This window comes from Gouania willdenowi, chromosome 20, assembly GCF_900634775.1.
Source record: "Gouania willdenowi chromosome 20, fGouWil2.1, whole genome shotgun sequence".
NCBI lineage: Eukaryota > Metazoa > Chordata > Actinopteri > Blenniiformes > Gobiesocidae > Gouania > Gouania willdenowi.
Genome location: NC_041063.1, coordinates 19,282,345 through 19,305,019, shown reverse-complemented (window position 1 = coordinate 19,305,019; position 22,675 = coordinate 19,282,345). Strand labels below are relative to the sequence as shown.

General features: G+C 39.6%; 1 protein-coding gene across 2 annotated transcripts in view; it reads right to left on the bottom strand.

Moving 5' to 3' along the window:
- Positions 1–22,675, bottom strand: part of drosha (drosha ribonuclease III) — a 107,176-nt gene that overhangs the window by 66,123 nt on the left and 18,378 nt on the right. For both annotated transcript variants that reach the window (XM_028434633.1, XM_028434634.1), the window contains exons 14-17: positions 21,681–21,805; positions 17,900–17,999; positions 14,166–14,273; positions 8,758–8,865 (exon numbers count right to left, since the gene is read on the bottom strand). In XM_028434633.1, the coding sequence (XP_028290434.1) occupies positions 8,758–8,865; positions 14,166–14,273; positions 17,900–17,999; positions 21,681–21,805 (441 nt within the window). The remainder of the gene's footprint in view (positions 1–8,757; positions 8,866–14,165; positions 14,274–17,899; positions 18,000–21,680; positions 21,806–22,675) is intronic.

Genomic DNA, 22,675 nt, shown 5'->3' with positions numbered 1-22,675 from the left:
GTTATTTATCAACATCTCCAATTTGCCTCGGAAAACAAACGGAGAGAGAGATTGGGTTCAGTAGGACATGTGGAGTCTTTATCAATCTTACATTAGTAACTCCCTCACAAACTTCCTCACTCAATAAGTAACCTTCTAAGCAACTCACTCAATATCTGGCAAAGTAACTGACAAAGTCAATCACGCAATCACTGATGGAGTCACTCACTCAATGAGTAACACTTCTTAACTTACTTAGTTACCAACTAAGTACCTCACCAAGTAACTCACTGAGTAACTCACCAAAATAAATCACTTACACATTCATTCATTAAGTAACTCACTCAATACGTAATTCACCTCATCACTAACCAAGTAAGTCACAAACAAAGTAATTGACTCACCAAGTTCCTCACTTAGTAACTTAATCACTCACTCACTTAGTAAGAAAGTAACTCACAAACTCACTCACCAAGTAAATAAGTCATTAAGTACCTCACAAAATCCCTGACCAAAAAACTCACTCGGTAACTAACTCACTCAATCTCTCGCTAAGTAACTAAAACATTGACTCATTAACTCCCTTCCTCAATAAGTATTTAACTCATTCACTCAGTAATGCCCTCCCTGGCTCTATGAGCTTTTACATCCACCAGGCTGCTATATGACATCCAGCAAAGCTGAAGAAATAGCAGCACTAATTCCGTCCACCCCTTTAACATTGTTGGAGCTCTAAACTTTCCAGGATGGGAGCGTGCGGTAATATGAACCTGAGGGAAAAGCCTGGCTTTGTTTAAAGAAGAACAGAAACTGCAGTGCCTGAAACGATGCAGCGGCTCAACATCTCTAACTCGCCCCGGGGAGGCAACAGAGAGAGAGATTGGGCTCAGTCGGACATGTCGAGCCTTTATCAATCTTACATTAGCCCAATGTTAATCTCAGCCAAAAAGCCTTGTGCCACCCCCCGGGGCTTGCTGTTCAACAATCTTGTCTCCTTTCCACCAACTTCAAATCAATTTCAAGCTCCAATGAGATATATATGTAAAGCGTTAACAGAGTTTTCAATATTTATAGTTGCTGGAGATGCGTTTGGCTTTGTAGGCTGGAACAGAGAAACATGCACAGCCATTGTGTGTTTGTGTTCCTTCGGTTAAGAGGAGCAGCATCTAAGGGAGGAAAAAAGCTCCTTATCTGACATGACACCAGCAAAGAAGTCTGGCACTTCTCCGAGCCGTGACAGTTTGATAAAAAGTATAAATAAAAACAATGATAATAATAAAAAAAAAAAAAACAGCAACCACTCCCAATCTCCACTCCCCTATTGTGCGATGTCAAACAAAGTCTGTGTGAAGAACAGAGTGGGCTCTGAAACAAGTGCATCAAGCACCAAACTGCAGCAGACAACATCCTGCAGCAGTATGAGCTTTTAGGCTGAGGAAGGGATGGATGCGTCAGTCGCTGCTGTCAGCGAAATGACTCTGTAAAGTATGTCAGTGATTTGGGTTTAGTGATGGCAGCCTCCACTGCTGCTCCACCGCCCTTAGCTAAAGAAAAATAAACATCATCGCTCAGAGAAAAGCGGCCGACTGCTCGCGCACCTTCCAGCAAGAAAAGCAATGGAATTACGAGGGATGTCCCACTCACTAGTGTTGGCTCCCAATCTGACTTTCTGCCCTGATTTAGTTTGTAAACGAGCAGTCTGAGCTCTGTAGTTCACAAAAAACATCCTTTAAGTGAACGATGCAACTGTATGAAGACTGCTGTTTAGGATGAGATACGAACCTGCCACCCTCTGTTTACTAGTACGCTTCTTTAACCAATTATTGAACAATTGTTAATTTCATTCATCAGCGTGGATGCCTCTGTGTTTCTGTTGTGAACTGTGTGACAACTGTGTGTTCATGAAGTGAACGGACCAAGATAATCTTGGTGTGTTCACTGTCCATTACAAGATGGGGAATTTATATACACCTGACACCATATTTGGACCACGTTTGTTCCCGATGGGACATCCATTAATAATTACCGCAAACAGTGATGGTTAAAAGGAAACCGAATGTGCATGCAACGTCCCAAACAGTCTGCGAACAATCCACAGTGACAGACGATGACAAATAGCTGTAATATTGTTCTTTAAAAAAAAAAGGGCTGCTTCATAACAACAAGCAGCTGCAAAATGGAATACAGTGCAGTTCCACTTGACAAAGATGGACACCTCAATCACATGGGCTAGTTGGCTTCGCCATGAATAGCAAAAACAAATAACCCTGGTACGCAGCAGGCACGTGCGTATTTATGGGGACTTGCAAACAAAAGCAGGCGATGCGAGCGCCGGGGGTCGAGGACATGTGCTGGTGAATTATTGAGATCCTCTGTGATGCCTCTCGTCCTGTCAGCATGTGTCAAAAGTGAGGAGCCGGGTTGGAGCAACAGGGGGTGGGCCGGATTAAGAGAGTCTGGCGGGTTGCGGGAACGGCGGGAAGCGCGTGGCGACCGCTAACACGTGTCTCTTGAACCCCCCCTCCATGTTTTAGATGATAAATGTTTAACAGGGAGGCTCTCAGATGAGGAGCTTCAAAGGAGCAGTGTTGGACTGCAGAGTGCAGAGGACGTGTTTTATCCATCACACACACACACACACACACACACACACACACACACACAGTCATTCAGCGCTGCAGTGGAAAGTTTGTCCATCAAAGCGTGTGTTCCGTGGCCTGAGGTTCACACTGATTACACATTTGCAATGTGCTGCAGGGTGCACTTGAAATTTTGATGCCCTTTCATTAAACATTACAGAGAAGAAGCTGGAAACAAACATAGATGCAGCACGAGGCGTCCAACTTTGGTTTCCCAGAGGAGCTGCAGGTATTATTGATATAAAAGAAAGTGTTACTATACCAAGATTTGATATTCCACCTTTTCCAGCTGATGACACCTGAGCTGTCAAAAATATTAATAATACTACCATATGTACGCATGCAAGAGGGGCGTTACTGGTGCTTTTTTCAGCCTAAATGTTGATTTATTATGTTTTTATTTTGCAATTTCTTTCCCCATAATTTCAGGAAAAGAATAATGTTTATTACAGGGATTCCTCTCTGCACCATCCGCTTACTAACCGCTAACTTACCATCACCCCAAAACACCCAATTAGCATTTTATCAATAGACTAGACATAGGCAACTGTTGGCCCACAACCAATGCACAAAATGACTCCAAAAACAGACAAATGGCAACAAAAACAAAAAGAATGAGAGAGAGAAATACACAAAATGACAACAAAAATCTAGAAAAACACACAAATGGCTACAAAAACACACAAAATGACACCAAAAAAATGAGACTGGGATCAAAATTTCAAAAGAAAATGAAAAATCACTTAAAACAAGAACAAATAGATACAAAATGTCAACCAAAATATAGAAAATGAACAAAATGAACAAACTGGTCATTATTCACATAAGTCGCATTGGTGTACAAGTTCACACCTTCTATTTTTAAATTTAAAAAAAGCAATAATATATTTGCTTAAAAACACAGCAAAGCACATGATGTTTGTTGTTCTTACAAAAAAAACTGCTCCCTCACGTGGTAGAGAATGGTACTGCAAGATTTGAGGAGATTTGAAAAGACGCCTTGGGGAGAAGTCGAACTTTGATAAATAGTAGATAATAAATTGAGAATTTAAGAACTTTACACGTATCGTATGTATTGTTGTATTTTTACAGAGAAACCACTTGTCTGTTTACATTTGTGAAAATATCTAAGCTTCGTCTTCCGCAGTGTCTGCTGTGCAAAGAGATGAACTCAGCAGCAGAGCCTCATCCTACTCCAGAGCGAGGGAACATGGAGCACGCCACTTCACACGGAGCAGAAACTTCACATTTACAAGAGTTAGAACAAGATGCCTCGGCAAAAAGAAGAAAGAAAAAAAACATTCACACAAACAACCCCAAGGCGGACAATCTGACTTTTGTGCCACACTGTCACAGTCTCCATCCTCGGCTACGAATTGCCAAAAAAAGCTCAGAGTTTTAATGACTGATTGGGTACAAAGCTGCCTTTTAAAACCCCAGGCATCGAGGGAGAGGCACATTTTCACAAGACTGTTTCCCTTATTGTGTCGTGTGAGAAACTGTTTGCCAAATCGCCAATCAAAGTACAATTCATCAGCCGTGGCGCGGGTTTCTCTCTTGTTCAACGACACATTTGTCTTAGGGAATGGGAGTTTCTCATTGGCGTTGAGGCAAAAAAAGAAGTAATGGCAAGATCTGAGATATGTTTAAGGCAGCGCCAGAGAGAGAACACCAAGACACTTAAGACATGCAGCCTGAGGCAGAGGTGGGTACACTCTGATTCTGACTGGTACTTTATCGTCTTAATCACTGTCTTCTGCAATCATTGCCACTAAACTCAATCCAAAACTCTACTGGAGCCACAAACCCCATTTTCCCGTAAAATTGACAACTAACTGTCTGTGTTCTATGAACTTAAAGCATCTACAGCTTTCACATTTGTACAGTAGAAACTACAGTTAAAACATCCTGCATCAGAGTGCCAGGGCAGAGGACCATCCCTGATTGGAGTGATTTTAAGGTAGGGCTGCACAATTGATCAAATTTTAATCACAGTGATCACGATTTTGGTTGCCAAGACTAAATTAACCTGATAATTACATAAATACAAGCTCTGCACTCTGTAATAATGTATTTATTCAGTTAGCCTTTGGTACAATTTACATTCTTGGTTTAATTTTTTTATTATAGATAAATTTTAATGAAATAACTGATGCATCCTTGCATTCATTTATTTTTGTTTAATCACTACGGTCTGGAATGATGTCATCATTTAAATTAGGTTTATTTAAATTAAGTTGATCAAAACTTAATCAATAAACCTGCTCAGATTCAGTAAACCATTGATCCCTGAGGGGAAATTGGGCGACATTAATGCTGTTCTCATATAACTTTATATGATATATAAATAATTTAAAAAGGAGCAGTCAGAATAATCCATGTCACTTACTTTATTTTTGACATACATTTTTGTTTGATTGTGGGTTTTTTATTTATTAGTATTTATTTTGTTTCCTCACAGGAGTTAAAAACTAATATTTTCTTTAAAAAAAATTAATATTTCTTAAAAAAAAACAGAATATAAAAAACAATATTGCAACATACAACTACACAAAAATAATGATGTTTTTAATTTGCTACTTTGTTTGCACTCATTTCATAATACAAAGACAAACGCTATACCTCATTTTTTAAAAATATATATCTCGTTAATAAATATTTCATGAGTAATATAGTAGTCTTCGTTGCATTTTATTTGGCATTAGTAAATAATTGTGCACATTTACTGATAATGTATATGATATGAGTGATAACACGTGTTACAAAAGCTATTTTGCACAATACAGTAGGTGTGCCTTCAGATTTGTACTTGTCCTTTAGCGTACCTTGGGCACAAAATGTTTGGGAACCACTGGTATATAGCCACGATTACTATGCATTTAACGGTGCTTAAATCAGACACACACGCGCAGCCCAAGTATTCTTGTTTTAGACCGTGTATGAGCTGTTGTGTTACTATTGTCGCCCAGTAAGGGATGGGAATGAGACCATGTGATTGACAGATCCATTAACTGAGTCTTGCTTGCAGTGGGTGTGCACCTGGCAGTCACTACGCTAACGACTAAAAGATGGATGATCGGTCGCCACATGTCGAGGTAGCCGTGAGTGAATGCTAACGCCCCCTCCCTCCTTTTTAACTACGTAAGCATTGATTCCTCATGTTACAGGTGTCAGGGCAAAATTGTTAGTTATGTTTATTAACATATTTACTCATAGACCTTATTCTTTTTAAGGCTTTAAGTTGAGACTTTTCATTTCTGCTGTCTCATGTTTTCTGCTATCTTCTCGAGGTCAGCTTCCCAAAACACATCTTATCCCTCAGACACGGAGGCATCACACACTCACATGCCTACACACACTCACATAGTCACACATACACACCCAATACACATCCATTCATACACACAAACACCATACACGCACACACCTCCAACACTCACGACAATCAGGAGATACCAGAGAACTGGTTGTTTTGACCTAAAGAAGAAACTGTCTCTTTTCACTCTCTTCTTTCACCTCCTCTGTCCTCTTTATCTCCTGGGGGGAGGAGGGAGGGGGACTTAGGGGGAATATACGTGATGAGTTAGAACTGTGGGCCACTCGATCATCGGACGTCCGCCCGGGCGGTCACTAATTTTGTCCATCTTTGTACTCTTTTTTATTTAGTTTTATAATAAACCTTTTTTATAAAATCATCAATGCCTCGCCTGGACTCCATCACTCAACCAGAGCAATAAATCATATCTCCAAATGAGGTCAACCGCAAATTTGCCGTGACACAGGTTATGACAGCTCTTCGATGCGGCTGCAGGCGGCCGTGCAGGCTGCTGCTGTGGTCCTGCTGCTGTCACTGTGCCGCGCTGCAGATATGACTCAGGCCGCTGTTACCTCAGCTGACTCTCTCTCCCTGCAGAGGTGGACTGGACACCGTAATGAGGAGCTCAGCACATAACAAGCACCTGCACTTTTTTAGGAGTCTCTCTGAACAAACTAGGACTGGGAATGTGAACTTTCTTTCCCGATGGTTTCACACAAACTGTAACACAAGTTCAGGTAGACGTCAGGTTCTTCTAAACATGATTTCATACACATCAGGCACGTCTCGCCTTTGCCTGCTGACGAAATCGCTATGAAAATAGGAAGGAATGTTTGTTGCTATACAGTATGTAGGGCCTCCAATTTCCTGTTAATGGGAAAAATGGATGGAAATTACAAAACTCATTTCATCTATAAGTGTCCACATTTTGGCTTCAAGGCAAGGCAAAAGTATTTGTATAGTGTATTTCATACACAAGGCAACTCAATGTGCTTTACATGATAAAACAATTAAAATCATCAGTAAAATCAGTTAAAATCATCAACAAACACATTACATCAACAACATGACCAAAAATCTCTCTCTCAATCATACGCAGTAGAGAAAAAGAGTTCCTTTAATTTTTATTTTAAAAATGTTCAAGAGATGCTGACTTCAGCTCTGCTGGCAGTTTGTTTCACTTCTTTGCAGCATAACAACTAAAAGCAGCATCACCATGTTTACTGTGAACTCTGGGCTCCACTATCTGACCTGTGTCCATAGATCTGAGAGACCTGCTGGGTTCATACCTGACTAACATCTCACTGATGTGTTCTGCACCAAACCTATTCACACATTTATACACCATTTATACACTTCAATGCTCACGTGTGACCAGAACTGGTATAAATATATATACTGTATATAGGTCAAGTGGTGGGTGTTTTTTATTTGGTATTATTTTAGTTATTTTCTAAACATGTCATTGTATTTTCTATTAAGTGTGACTGTCAGAAGGTCGTACTCGTCTTCAAGGTGAAATGAGGTGATGTGTTTATCCCATTTCTTTTAGGTGTGCAATGTGACACGGATACTGATTGTATAAAATGAGCGTATGGATTGTTGTGCGCTCTGACGTATCTTGTTTGTATTTTCAGTTTCACGGTGTAAAATAAATTGGACTTTCGAATACCAGTTTTGATGCCGAGGGGAGCTACAGATTCTAATATTATTTTTATTAACTTTCCAAACAATATCAAGCAGTAATTGCAATATGACACAGAACATACCCTCACATGCATGTTTTAGGACATTATCACACATTTACACACAATTCCTATTCTGTAAACTAGACGGAAATGTCAAATCTCAAGAAAAATCAAACGAAATGAAAGACCTTCACCACCTGAAATAGAATTGTCTATAAGACGAGGACTAAACCCTCACCAACATGTTTAGGGAGAATATTACACGTTTCCACGGTGAAACAAGCGGCTGAATGTTTTGCAAGTGTAGTAATAACACACACATACATGTCAAATCTTGTGTGATTTTGTCATACTTTTTGTTATTTTGGTGCACTTCTCCAGCAGAAAAACATTAAAAAAATACTAATACTTCAATGAATTTACCGTATCAAGCATTTTTTGCAAGACTTTGGGAAAAAGAATAGCCAGAAATGATGTTTAATTATGGAAAGATGACAAGACAGAAATTGAGACGAATAAAAAGGGAAAAATAGAGGCTCTTTATATCATGACAAGATTATTTTTTTTTTTATATATTATTGTAAGACAGTGTGTCCCTGTAAGGTCCACCCTGTCAGATTCCTGGGCTTGACTCTAAGGCGGAAACAATGAAGCTGACTCTAGTTTCTACCAGGTAAAGTAGAGCTAACAAACACTTAGCATAGCAGGCTAGCAGCAGCCTGATTACAGTGAAAGAAAAAGATTTAAGGAAAATTGTAAATTTCTTGGGATGGGATCAAGGGAGATAAAAGCACTTCTCAACAAGAAGAAGGTGTGCCAAAAACTGTTGGAAAAAAGTCAAATGGAGAGACAAAGATGGTTGTCGGGACATCTCTTTTAATTAATATTAATTCATTCCTTTATAACCTGAAGGAAAATCTGGATTCTCCTGATGTGGCGATACATTTTCTCTGCAGTGCTGGAAACAAGCCCATCAGTCATATTCTAAATGAGCTTACTTTTCTCATTTCTTCATTTTTCTGCTCATTTTTTTATGCCTAATTTCATGTTAAAGTGTCTTCTTTCCCCATTACGTGACCTTCTAAGTTCTATCACCCTTTCAGTAGGCGGCGTGTTTGCATGTGAGTGTGTTTACCTGGAGGAGGCAGCGCTCTTTGAAGACGTAACCGATGAGCTTATCCAAGTGCATCAGACACTGGTGGTATCGGATGTGATGGGTGAGCACGGGCAGCATCATGGCGTGCTGCGGGAAACACACAGAATCACAGAAGAAGAGTGAGGCCTGGTGAAGGGGCAAATATTTGAGAGGAGACGAATAAGGACGAGTGCAGGGAGAGGAATCGATGGGAACGTCATTATTTATTAAGTATTGCCTCGCAACAGAGAGATGAAATAATCAAAAATCCAATCGCTGGGAGGAGGGAAACAAACATCAGGACATGGCGGTCCGGTCGAAGGCTATTCCATCGTGTTGACACGCTTCTATTTGGACAAGCAGCCTTTTCTGACCGGCCCGAGGAAGAGGGAAAAGCTACGGCTGTTTTTCCAAAATAAAACACTTTCACCCACGAGGAATGGGCGAAAAAATGACTGCAGACATCAGATATATTGTCAAAAGTGCAACTTTATTGCTGTGATTGTCCTCAAGAGTTAAAATGCATAGAACAATTCCATAATAAAAAGTAAATGAGACTCTGTCATTCAACAATTGCAAGCTTTAACCCAGGTTTAAGCAAAAGTACAACAGAAACTTCAGCTTAGCTTAAATTTTCTGATTAAGAAATCAGGTAACTAGATATTTTATAACATTACAATTAAGAAAATAATGGACTTTTCCCTTAGCATCTCAGCATAGTGCGAATTAAACACTAAACATTCCTGTGGCACACATATAGCCTATTCAAAGGGTAAACACATGTAAACAAAGAGGTGGTGGGCTCACATCGCGCTACAGTAACCCACAAGGACGGAACGCGAAAAAGTTTTTTTTAAACTCCAATTTGCAAAATGAAAATAGTTTTTTATCTACAAATTCGATAAATCGGTTAAATTGATTTTTTGCCCAGCCCTATCGCCCACATGACGGGAAGCAGTGAGGAGTAGCAAGCATTTGTAGAAACTCACAGGAAAGCAGTGAAACTGTTCAAAACTAAATGTTATAGCTTTAATGGGAAGATATTTCCCTTTAAAAACAAACTAAGAAAAATTATAATGAAAACTGTCAAAGTATTTTTAATTAAAATTTATTTAATTAAAAACTGTCGGGTTTAATAATAATATACTTTTCTTTTATTGTGAATTTAAGGACAAAACATTGTTTTATTCAAATATGAATATTAGTAATTATTATTATCATTATTTTAGAAAAAAAAAAACAATTAATTACCAGGTCACACTCAAAATCAAATTTTTATTGCTGTAAAAAAAAAAAAATGTATTGGGAAAAAAACAATTTTGCAACAAAACAGCTTAAAAAATAAGTTTTTTTTTTAACAGTGTGAGCAAACTCTGAGCAAGCAATTTATTGGCCAGAGCGACTCGTCTGAGGTCTTTTCATCAGAAAAATAGTGAAATTCATGACAGGCGACCAATACATCGTCGGGACTTTTAGTTCAGAACAAAGATGGGCAACTTTGATCACAGTGAAGGCCAAACAAATGTGACTGTCATGTTTTGTTGTGGTTTATAACGCTTTTCTGTTAGCTTTGGAGTCGTCTTGTGTGTTTATGGTGTCATTTTGTACATTTGTTTTTGCTTTTGTGTATTTTTAGGCATTTTGCAATCTTTTGTTAATTTTGTGTATTTCTGTTGTTTTAATACATTTTTCTATTAATTTACGTACATATTTTTCATTTTTTAAGTGTATTTTTCTGTTATTTTTGGAAATTTTGTGCATTTACTTTGAGGAAAAAAAAAATCAGAAAAACACACAAAATCAGACAAAGTGGGCCATAACTTGCCCCTGTCTGATATACAGTAGATGGCAAATAAAAATAAAAATTTAACAGAATTTAAAAAATATATTTTTTCATTTTCAATGTTTGTGATGATTTTGTTTCTGATTGTCCAGTTTGAAAAGGATTCTAGTTCATTAAGGCATGACATGGCTGTAATTTGACACCAGCCTCTTTCTATTAAACCAACTAATTCAGTCCTTATACGAGGTAATAGAAGAAGACCGAAATACATCAGCAAACATGTGCACAGAAAGACAGAAAGTAGGAGAAAAGGCCACAAGAATAATAATAATAATGACAACGACTTGTGTGTGAATGACACTCACACGTTAACATAAATGCATTAATTATTGTTCATAAATGAGTCGGTGAGCTGCTCTGAGGAGCTCGGCAGTTACAGCAGCGACAATTTAAACCTCTGTGCTCCGCTTCTCTGAGTGGGCGTTTAATGTATACAGAGTCATGACAAATGAACAAATACACGACTGCTGTTGAGGGGGAACAAAGACCTGCCCACGTCTGTTTGATCCGTGGGCGAGCAGGAAACAAACCCGGCTTTAAAAAGTGGGTGACCTGGGATGAAGTGAGAAGGGAGGGACGTGCAAACAACACAAAGGTGGAGAAATAAAACTGAAAAGTGCAGCTTTAGTTCTTGAACGAGCTTTTAAGGTCCAACGACCTTGGTGTAGCAGAGCGAGGTCGCAGGAAGCAACTTATTTATTCGGATCATAAAAAAAGGTGTGCTTTGGATAAATTAGAAATGTACGGTACTAGGGCTGGGCCACAAAGAACCAAAATCTCCATATATAAAAAATATAGAATAAATAAATGAATACTGCTTTAGTCTGTCTCCCTAACACAGTGATTCCCAAAGTTTGGCCCCAATGTTCCCAACAAAATGGGTAAAAAATATAACCTTTACCTTTATTAAAAAAGGTGAAAATCATGACTTATCATCATTATTATTATTATTTAATATTTCTCGAGTTATTTGTGTATTTTTCTGCCATTTGCTGAAATTTTCTGTCAATTTGTGTATCTTTGTTGTTTGAGTTTTCACACTCATTGAATGTATTTTTGTTGTCATTTTGTGCGTTTTCCTGTCATTTTGTTGTTACTTTTAGAGTCATTTTGTGTGTTTGTTCTGGGTGGCTGCACACAATTAGACTGGGGGTCGCATGTGGCCGGGGGGTAAATACGTTGTTTGTACTTGTGTTGAGGCTTCAAACCTCTCCGACACATTTGAACCTTTCCAAACACGCGAGCATAACAACAATGAACTTTCCAGATATAATGAACCATCAGCCTGTGATGGCGTGCTACAGCGGCGTAGGTCTGCCACTCCCGCATCATGTCAAGGAGTTACTCCAACCAGAAGAACTCTATGGTGTTATTGATCTAATTATTCCATGTATTCATTATCATCATCACAGCAGAAGTTTCCTGCCTGACCTGGAGCCGCTCCTCTCCAAACATGAAGGATTGAAAGGCTGGGAGTCAGAAACGCTCCGAGTGAGAGGCAGGAATAATCCATCTCTGCCGAGTGCGCTTCATCATGCTGACGCACACGCACGCACAAACGCACACACACACACACGTGAGTGAATGTTGTGACGAACCCAGCGTGAGGCCTTTTATGTTCAGGTTTTTTGATTCAAGCCTCATTAGGACTGATGTCACTCAGTGCTGCTCCAACATGTGCTGTCCAATCGCCATAGGGGAAATACATACACACACACACACACACACACACACACATAAAATATAAAGCTCGCTCTGTATTCTATAATCAACATGTATGATGTATAGTAATGTAAATAAACAATACATTAAGTAAATTAATAAAGAAATAACAAAAAAATTGACAAGATAATGATGGGGAATAAGGGTGAAAATATTTTAAATATTTAGTATATTTTTGTCCATTCTAATTAACAATATGGGTAATTTTTTTTGTTAACATTATACAACAACAAATGTATTGTAGTCAATGAAATGCAGAGCACCAGTGTTGGGAACGTTACTTTAAAAAAGTAATTAGTTACTCACTACTTGTTCAAAAAAGTAACTGTTAGTAACTAAATTACTCTATAATAAAAGTAACTCGTTACCAAGGAAAGTAACTATTTGCGTTACTACAAAAAAAAAATTAAAAAAAAGTTGCTCTATGTCAAATAATTCACATTTTTTAGATGCGTGTGTCGTTATGAGGTGCTTCATTAAATTTGAGTTGCTTACAACAGATGTCGACAAAGTCTTCACTCCTGGATATAATGAACACTTCACATACACGTTCTTGCCTTTGACCACAATTTATTTAAAGTAGTTTGTATCGTCACCTTAAAAATGTCAACTTTTCATCAGACTGCTCCACGCTCACCATCTCTGCTGCTTCATCCAATCTGTAGTGTGTGTGTGTGTGTGTGTTTTGGCACGTCGCCTTAGCCAATCATAATCGCTCACCTTGTTTTTAACCCGCCTCCTCTTGCTGGCACATGTGTAAAAACACTGGCTCTGATTGGCTACCATTAAACATGACGCCGCCTAAGCCAATCATAATCGCTCACCTTGTTTTTAACCCACCTCCTCACAACGGTTGAGTCAGAAGCCGGGAATGCTTTCGGATAACGTTTGATTTAATCAATGCATGTAACGCACCGCATTTAACGTTCAGTAACGATAACGGCGTTGTAACGGCGTAAAAAGTAATTAGTTAGATTACCCCGTTACTGAAAAACAAACGCTGTTACAAATGCCGTTATTTTAAACGCCGTTATTCCAAACACTGGAGAGCACACATTACAGCAGACATACAGCAACTAGAGACTCGAGGATTTGCACTGCCCCTTTAACAAACACACAAAATGATAAAAAAAAAAAAAAATGAAAATTAATATGTACAGTAGTCCCTCGCTATAACGTGGTTCAGCTTTCACGGCCTCGGTGTTTCGCAGATTTTTTTTTTTTACAGTGTATGAACGCGCATTGTGTTCTGCGTCCTGATTGGCTGCTGCATTCACACCGGATGCGTCACGACATATCCATACGACCAGATTACATACAAAGTCAATGGATAGATGCTAAATCTTTCCTGTGCGGCGGTGCGGTCCGATCCGCCTGTCATTTGTTGACGATGACGTCAACAAATGTATATAAAAACACAAAAAATGTCAACAAAAACTCAAAATTACAATAAACATACAAAAAAATACATGATAGAAAAACATAAAATGTGAGCAAAATATTAAAAATGAGAACAAAAACATACAAAATGACAAATGACAAAACAATTTGACAGAGAAAGACACAAAACGACACTAAAATTGAAAAGACGATTCCAAAAACACACAAAACCCTTTGTTCATATTGTTTGTTCATTACTCTGTAATGTGACCTTTGGATCACATTCCTGTGGCCCCGCCTCTCTGACAGCAGGGGCCCATCTCTGCCTCACAGTGCCTACAAACAGCGACAGCATTTTTTTCCTGCAAGTTTTGCCCAGATTAGAAAACGTGAAGCTTGATTTAGGGCGGTTAAGTCACTTTTCCAGCAAGCCTGTGTGTGTGTGTGTGTGTTGTACCGTTACCTGGCAGACGTCGGACCGGATGCCGGTTTTCCAGAAGCTCTGGCTGCTCAGCTCCACCGTTACCTCACGCCGCATCGTGTTCTTCTGACGGATCTTCTGCAGAGCTTCCTGCAAAGCAAGCAGAGAATCAGCCTGAGGCCTACAGGGACAGCTTCCAACCTGGCAACCACATCCTCGCATGTTAGACATTGTGCAGCAACCTGATTCTATGACTTACTAATGGCGTCCAACCTGGCAACCACCACAACCTTTACTTTATATAATTCATCTGGTTACACTCTTATCCTTTTTCCCACATGGATAGTTTGCAACCTGGCAACCAAATTTAAAATGAGGCATCCTGAAAGATGCCACAATTTATTTTTTTATAAAGAGCTGCATGTGGCTTGAGAGCCACAGGATGCTGAACCCTGCTGGGAAACATTTCATCAGCTGCAGCAGGAATCTCCACACGCACGCACGCACGCACGCACGCACGCAGACGCACAACAATAGACTGAGGGTTGAGTGGGGGATAAGAGGGCGACGTATTGACAACACGGCACATGTGAGACTCTAAAATGGAACGTGGGGAAATTTTTTGACTTGCTGAAGAAATCAGAACAACAAAGGCATGAATAAATAATGCCATCCCACTTTGAACTGCGCATCAAAGCCAACACACTCACCCACGCGCTGCGCTGGAACGCACAACAAAACACACACACACACACAACAACAAATCTTCCCGCGGTAATCACAGCCAAGTGGTGATGATATGTAAATACTTTATTACGCGGCACTTCTCCAGGGTCAGAAAATAGATGGGAGCTTGGAAAGGGAATAATGAAGGAGCAAAAAGAGGAGGGCTGCTATCATCACAGATGAGTGTTTGTGTTTTGAACCAGGAAAGGGTGAAAAACCATAGACAGGGTCTGAAATAATAACAGCAGGAGTGAGAATGCTGTGTGCTAAAATAGTCACACACAGACTGTTAAACGCTTTACAGCATTCCTACAATAAAATACTGTATTGGAAAACAAAATTAAATACAGTAAAAAATTACAAATTAATCAATTAAAATGAAACAAAGCAAAATACAAAATGAAATACAATAAAATACCATGCAGGGAAAAAAAATAAAAAAAAATAAATATACTTACAATAATGTGGAATAAAATAAATAAAGTAGAAAAAATACCAACGAAATCAATTTTTTTGTGTGTGCTTTGCAGCATTCCCACAACAGTAAATTAACTACATTATTAATACAACACACAGAGCAGGAGTGGGCCCAACAATGCAGTACTTCCTCTATACATACATAATCATTGTTTCAGACAATTATTATATACAATTAATATACAGATAATAACATGCAACACTGATCTGGTGCTGTTATGCTCAGCATTGCTGGAAGTTGTTTGGCAACCTGTTGGTTGCATACGTTCATAATGAATCAAAAAAGAATGATATAACACAACTGCTGAAACTTCAATATACAAGTCATGACTTTATGGTGCGACTTCTACACTGATGTGTCTAATGCTCCTGAATGCTTTGAAAGCTATGTCACTGGTTCAAAGGGAGCACACACCATATTGTAGAAATAAAACCTTTACACTCACTAAGTAGCGCCATCGGCTTACAAAGAAAATCTATTTCTAAGTTGCATTGTTGTATAAGTTGCACCCCAATTTTGAAAGGGAAAAACTCATGACCTCTAGTCTGGAATTTAAGTTTTTCTTAAAGGCACACCGCAGACTTTTTGACCTAAAGAGTTGATGCATACGAGTTATTTTAGATGATTCTTCAGGCCAATATACAGCAATTGATACTATCAATGCTCCGAGCGGGGCTTCCCTCTTGAAATACCTCGAATGACGAATGCCTGGACAACATATCACTTTACGGCAGTCACGTGACCACAGGCTAGGGTATACTCATTGGGCTAAGGCTTTTGCTACTATTTCTCCACCTGTTCAACTCCTGGTCATGGCCGAGGCAAGCAAAAAGTTTAAAACTACTTCTGAGGAGGGTAAAAAGACTCCGCCAAGACCCGGCCCCCTCTGCCGACCCGGTTTCCACCCGGCGCCGGACACTGCCCCACGCATGCCGGGTCGCCCATCCCTGACTACCGCGCCAACCCCCAGCGAAGGGGGCCGACAATGGCGGCGAAAGCCAGGGAGTACCCCACTCCGACCGACCCCGCCCTTAGAGCCAATCCTTATCCCTAAGTTACAGGTCAACTACTGTCTGCATACACAATCTAAAGACAAGGGAGGCTGGCTTGACTGACTGACTGTTTTTGCGATTTTTGCGACAGTGCTGCGGCGCTTGTGGCTACTAGGGGGCGCTTGATGTGAAAGTTACATGTCTAGTGCCCCGAGTGGGCAAAAGTTACATACAAGTGTGGCTTTAAAGATGGAATAGATGTTTGTGCTGCAGTTTTGAGAAATAAGATGAATGCAGTGGGCAGGTGTGGAGGGCACGCTAATCAGGGGGTGTGGAGATGTGATTGGCTCATGCAGGAGTCTAAAATCTCCTGTGCAGACTGACAGTGACAGTCAGGCCTTCTCCGAGCTACCTGGGAGCAGACGGGCTAAATGAGTTGGTGCTTCTGCCTCATTATTTGCCCAAAGTGAATCAAACAATCCGAGTCAACTGCAGAGAAGTTCTCCTTCTTCCTTTGGGCTTCCTCAGGCCACACACCGCACGGAGCCCCCGCGACTCCCCAAGGCTACACAGCCATTATTTCTACAAATCTGAAGCTATTCTCCCTCCCTGTGGGTTGCTTGACCTTCACACTCGGCCAAGGAGAGCAGTTACTGCCATTTCCTTTTGTGCTGTGAATTAATTCTAATCACAGAGTTCTGCTTTTTCACGTCGGCCACCAAGACAACAAGTCAGTTTAGCAGAGAAAAAGTGAGACTTCCAGGGCAGAATATAAAAATTTACCAAGAAACATAATATTATCTTTTAATTTTATTTTGAAGGGGATGTGTGCATACAGCAAAAAGGAACAAAAACAAAAAATAAATTTAAAAAGAAACTTAAAATGTATGTGTAATAAAATGTTGAAAAGAAAGATTAGGTGAGTTTGTGTTTAAAAATGTTTAAGAAAGGCTTTTTAAATGTTGTAAAAATAAATACATAAAAATGTTAATGTAAAAAAAGTATAGAAACTTTCCGAAATGACATTTGCAAATAATGTGTACAGTTGTAATAAAATATTATATATATATATATATATATATATATATATATATATATACTGTACTAAAAAAGAAAAAAATGTCAGTGCAATAATGCATAATTATGACGTTGTTCCAACTCTACTTCAAAAAATGTTTTCAACTTGAGAAAACAAAGATTAATTTGGTATTTTTAAAGTTTCAGAATGAATTGGAAAAAAAAAAAAATGCTTTGCAAAAGTTTACCCATTTTACAGAATTTGACAAGTTTACCCATTTTTTATTTAGTAAGATTTATACATTTTTCAGAAAATTGGGAAATATTTTCAAATCTACTTATTTATTTCTTGAAAATTATATTATTATTACCACAATTCTCTAACAATTTTCAGATACAAAAGCTTGAGAACATGTGGGTGGATTTTTAAAACATTTTTTAAAAAAACTTTCAATGGTTTTTAATTCTATTTCAAGCGATACTGTATCTTAATATTTTTTTAGAGTTTTACATGATTTCAGTCACTGAGGAGGACAATGGTCTCAGTCGTTGATCAGACCCACCTCTCTCTGCGTCAGTTTCTGCTTGTCGAGCTGCTTGACTTTGGGACTGTTGGCCAGCAGGTGGCGTAGTTTGACGTAACTCTTCCACAGCTTCTGGTACCTGAAGACAACAAATACATAAGTGGCGTTGAAGGACCTGCATGTTAGCTGTTGACCTGTGGCTGCTCGGAGGCGTTGCTAGGACCCGCCGTGCACTCCGATACAAAGCATGGGTCGTAGCTTCTGAAACTTGAGCGGCTCCGGCACTCGACTGCCGCACTATCTCATAACCCTTTGTCTTTTTCCTCATTTGCATCAGAAAAGAGCCGCAGAGTCATCGGCAAGGTGACATGTAAGCGGCCGACGATAAACCCGGCCTCGTCTCGTTTCTCTCCCTCTCTGATTGATGCGCCGAGGCCCGACTGTGACCGTTCTGCTCCCATTCAGGAGACTTTCTCCTCATTTACACAGAGTTATTCAATTATGATTGGTGGTGGGTGAGGCGGGGGTTGAAGGGAAGGAAGGGGAAGAGCTGCAGAATAGAATTATAGGGCTTTAATAGCGGGGACTTCATTAGAGACTGAGACGGGGGAATGAGACGGCTTTTTGCTGAAGATTATCAGCTCACCGCCACCTCTGCATCGCGGCGGGGCGAGCAGACGAGCCACGGCGAGCAGAAGAAAGCGAGGCAGACGGAGTCTATCCAGCCTGGGAGGGCCTCTCGTCCCCAATCTGCTCCGATGACCTTTCCACAGAGCCGCTCTGAGCTCTCTGCAGCATCAGGCCGCGCGCACATTAGCATATGCAGCCTCTTCCTCACCTTTCATCCTCCTCCTCCTCCTCATCATCAACACTTGCTTCCACCCCGCAGGTCGATGCACACAGGGAACACAGGTGCTTTGGTCTCATATCCAGTAACTTACTGGCAGATCACGGTGTGTTCCTTCACTTTTTTAATTAGCTTGATAAAACAATTCAAACCAAAAGGTTGGTGTGAGAACAAAGCTCCACCCCTACCACGCAGCAACATGCTAAGCTAACCAAAATGGAGTTTTTCCCAGTCTCAGAGGAAGATGGCACATATCATACTCAACCGCCCAATGATGCATTGCGAGCGGAACGTTAATTCGTCCTGCGACCAGCTTCAAGCTAAAAGTCTACCATTCCCATTTTCAAAACAAAGGCATCTCTTCTCGTATTCCATTAGTTTTTAACGCTTTTGGAAAAAAGGGTTCTTGTTTTGAAGTTAATTGGAAGTTTAGTCAGGAGTACAATGGCCGGTCTCCGAAAATCTCCAAAATGTCGGCATGAAATGTGTTTCCGCAGGTTTTATGGGTCACATGTTGATATTCTACTTGGTCACTTTCTCGCTTAAAATGCTTTTAGAACTTTCAAAGGTGGCTAATCAACAGAGATATTTAGCCACAGTGTGCTTCAGGTTTTTGTCAAAGGTTTGAAATGCATCTTGGGAAATTTTGAAGTATATTTCAGTGGGAACGGTCATCATCCTAATCATAATTATAGTATATAGTAGACAGTATATACTCGCATATGTAGTACATTAGTATGAGATTTGAAACACAGCCTTAGTCTCTGCAATATGTGGAACACAAAGGCTTATCTTCAAGTTTCCTCCTCCCTCACCCAGAAAGACGTTATCAATATGAACGCATTTGGAAGAAATATTAAACAGCCAGTGCACAGACTGTGAAAACAAGCAGGAAAATATGTGAGATAGTGTCTTGAAATGGAAAGATTCCGAGAGAAGGGAAAATATCTTTAAGTTTCCTTATATGTCAAGTCGAAAGAAGTTTTAACAATGGCAGCATTGTAAAGGAATATGAAACAGCCACTGCACAGACTGTAAGAAAATAAAAGAAAGTTGGACAGGAGAAGATGTCCTGTTCTTGTAATGCAAAGATTCCCAGAAAAGGGAGAACATCATAACATCACCTGGAAAAACGTCATCAACATGATGGCGTTTGGAGGGAATATGAAACGGCCGCCGCACAGATTGTCACAAACAGCCCTGAAAGATGGGAAGGAGATGCTTGAACAGCTGCATGTTGATGTGCCTACCTGGATGAGTTCATTTGACTTTAACAGGAATAGATCTATTGATTATTGGTACCAAAGAACAGGAAAAGTCTTTTTTCGTGAGGAAACATTTGTTTACTTTCACAGCCATCGTACTTCTGTTTAGAGTGGAGATAAATAAAACTTATCAACTGCATTTTGTCTGTTTATAGCATTATCTAATCAAGTTCCGCTAGAACCTTCCATGGACTTGTTCTATGAGTCAAAACTTGGGGAAACAATGTAGTTGTTTACAAGTTGTCAGTCCAAGAAGTTAAACGGTAGGGAAACATCCATACCGGTGCATGACGAGTAATGGATGGCTGAGGGAATCAGATGCTGCTGTGTCCGAGGGTCCCACAATCAGACCGACTCCTGCCCTCCTACATGGATCATTAACGCTGGAGGAACAGCCTTCCGCTGGTGTCTTACTATTTGCTTCTGCTTGGGCTAATGATGTCCCAGTCCATCCATAAATTTGTCGTTGTCTGGCCCTTTGAGAAGTTGGACATGGCAGCAGCAGTGCAAAAATGAAAGGGCTGATCAGACAGAGGTTGAAATGTACCGGTACCAGTTTTCCTCCTTGATGTGTAAAAGTTGAAACAAACTCCTTAGGTTTAAGTTCGAAGCCATGCTCTCACTTCCCACTGGTGTTGGACACATCAGAGACGAACATGATGTGTTAATTATGCAGCAACACATTACAGCGCCACCTTCTGAGGCTCTGCTGCACGTATGTGTGTGTGTGTGTGTGTGTGTGTGTGTGTGTGTGTGTGTGTGTGTGTGTGTGTGTGTGTGTGTGTGAGGCCTGCGAATGGTGACGATGCATGTGAAAATGTCACACCATTACTGTTCCCTCCTTCACTGTGGGAGGTGAAAAAGGAGGGAAGGGGGGAGCGGGGGTGGGTCTTTGGAATGGATCAAACATCACAGAGAGAGAATCCTAGGTCAAATGCCATTGGTGAAAAGACTTGTCACTCAAATGTTACTGACCAATGAGGAAGCTCCGCCCACCGCAAATAAAGAAAAACGCGCTTCAAAACTTTTTTCACTTCAAAGAAAAAGTGTTCAAATGCAAATTTTTGAGGCTCATATTATTTTATTTTTATTTTCTTATTTTTTGTCTTTGATTGAAATGTTTTATTTTTTAATTGAATAATAAAGACGTGTACATGTAAATACAAATACATGACTTGAATTAAAAAAAAAACTTTTCAATGAAAGAAAAAAAGTGTTCAAATGCAACTTTTTGGGGCTGAATTTTTTTCTTTGATTGAAAATATTTTTTTAATTTAATTTTTCTTCTTTGATTGAAATGTATGAATATTTTTGATTGAATGATAAAGACACAGATGACTTAAATTAAAAAAAAACAAAAACATTTTCAATCAAAGAAAAAAAAGTGTTCAAATGCAATTGTTTGGGTCTCAAATATTTTCTTGCATTTCTTTTTTCGTTGATTGAAAATATTTAATTGATTAAATAATAAGAACACATACCTCCATTTATGACCCTTTTGATGGTAATGACAAATAATGACAGCGTAATGTCAGCCTTATGTATAAAAACAAAGCGTGACACAAGACTCAAAAACACACAAAATGATGGCAACACGCGAAACAAGGAGAAAATACGAAAAATGACGCCCATCCTGATCTTGTAAAATAACTCTATAGAAGTTGTTCACACGTAGAGAAGGTTCCTACGTAGACATCATGTGACTTACTGAGGGTCTCCTGCGTAGCTGAGCTGGGCCGGTCGGATCCCGAAGTGAACGATGATGGGGAAGGTGATGACGTCCGGGTTGAACTGCTCCCGGTCCAACTGGTCGATCCGCACTGAGCTGGGTTTCTGAGGAGAACAGAGACACAAGACGTTAGATGTCAGTCTAACTTGTGCCATTGAGTAGTGACTAGTTAGCTACACATTACAACGTGTAATGTGGCCAAAGCGCACATTTCATATTCATCAGAATCCAACACGCTAAATGGGTTGTGTGTTAATCAGGTTAGTTAATGCCCTGCGACTTCTATCAGTGCACATAGTGACGTTTCAGTGTTTTTCAACCTTGGGGTTGTGACTCTGTGGGGTCGTGTGGAATTAAAAAGGGGTTGCCTGAAATTTCTAGTGATTAATAAAGAAAAATACTGATTACTATTTGTTTTACTAATCATTCTCTACTACACACAATCTCAAACAAAAGTATTCTAAACTTTAACTTTCTAAAACATACATTTATGAATGAAATGCAATATAAAATTATCGGCACCAATCGTGGTCACTGTATTTCGCCAGAAACATGTGATATAAAAGTGGAATCACGACCAAAAATAGGTTGGGAACCACTGCAGTAAATAATTAAATTAGTCAATTTAATCAATCAAAAATACAAAAAAATAAGTTGAAGTTCCACAAGAGGACTACTATTACACACACACAAAAAAAAAAGATGCACACAAATAACAAAAATATATAGAAATTTAAACAGGAATGGGGTCGCCAGAAACAAAGGGTTATAAAAATGGGGTCACGACCCAAAAAAGGTTGGGAACCACTGCAGTAAATCACTAAATCAACCCTCAAGCCTGAGCGCTGTGTGCAGAAGGTAAAACTCTCACCATACAACAAAATCATTTTCCAGCTAAACAAATGTTCACTTGCTGTTTATTTGAAGCCCTCTTCTTCTTATCTATTGCTGTAAAGTTATTGACCTTCCTCAGT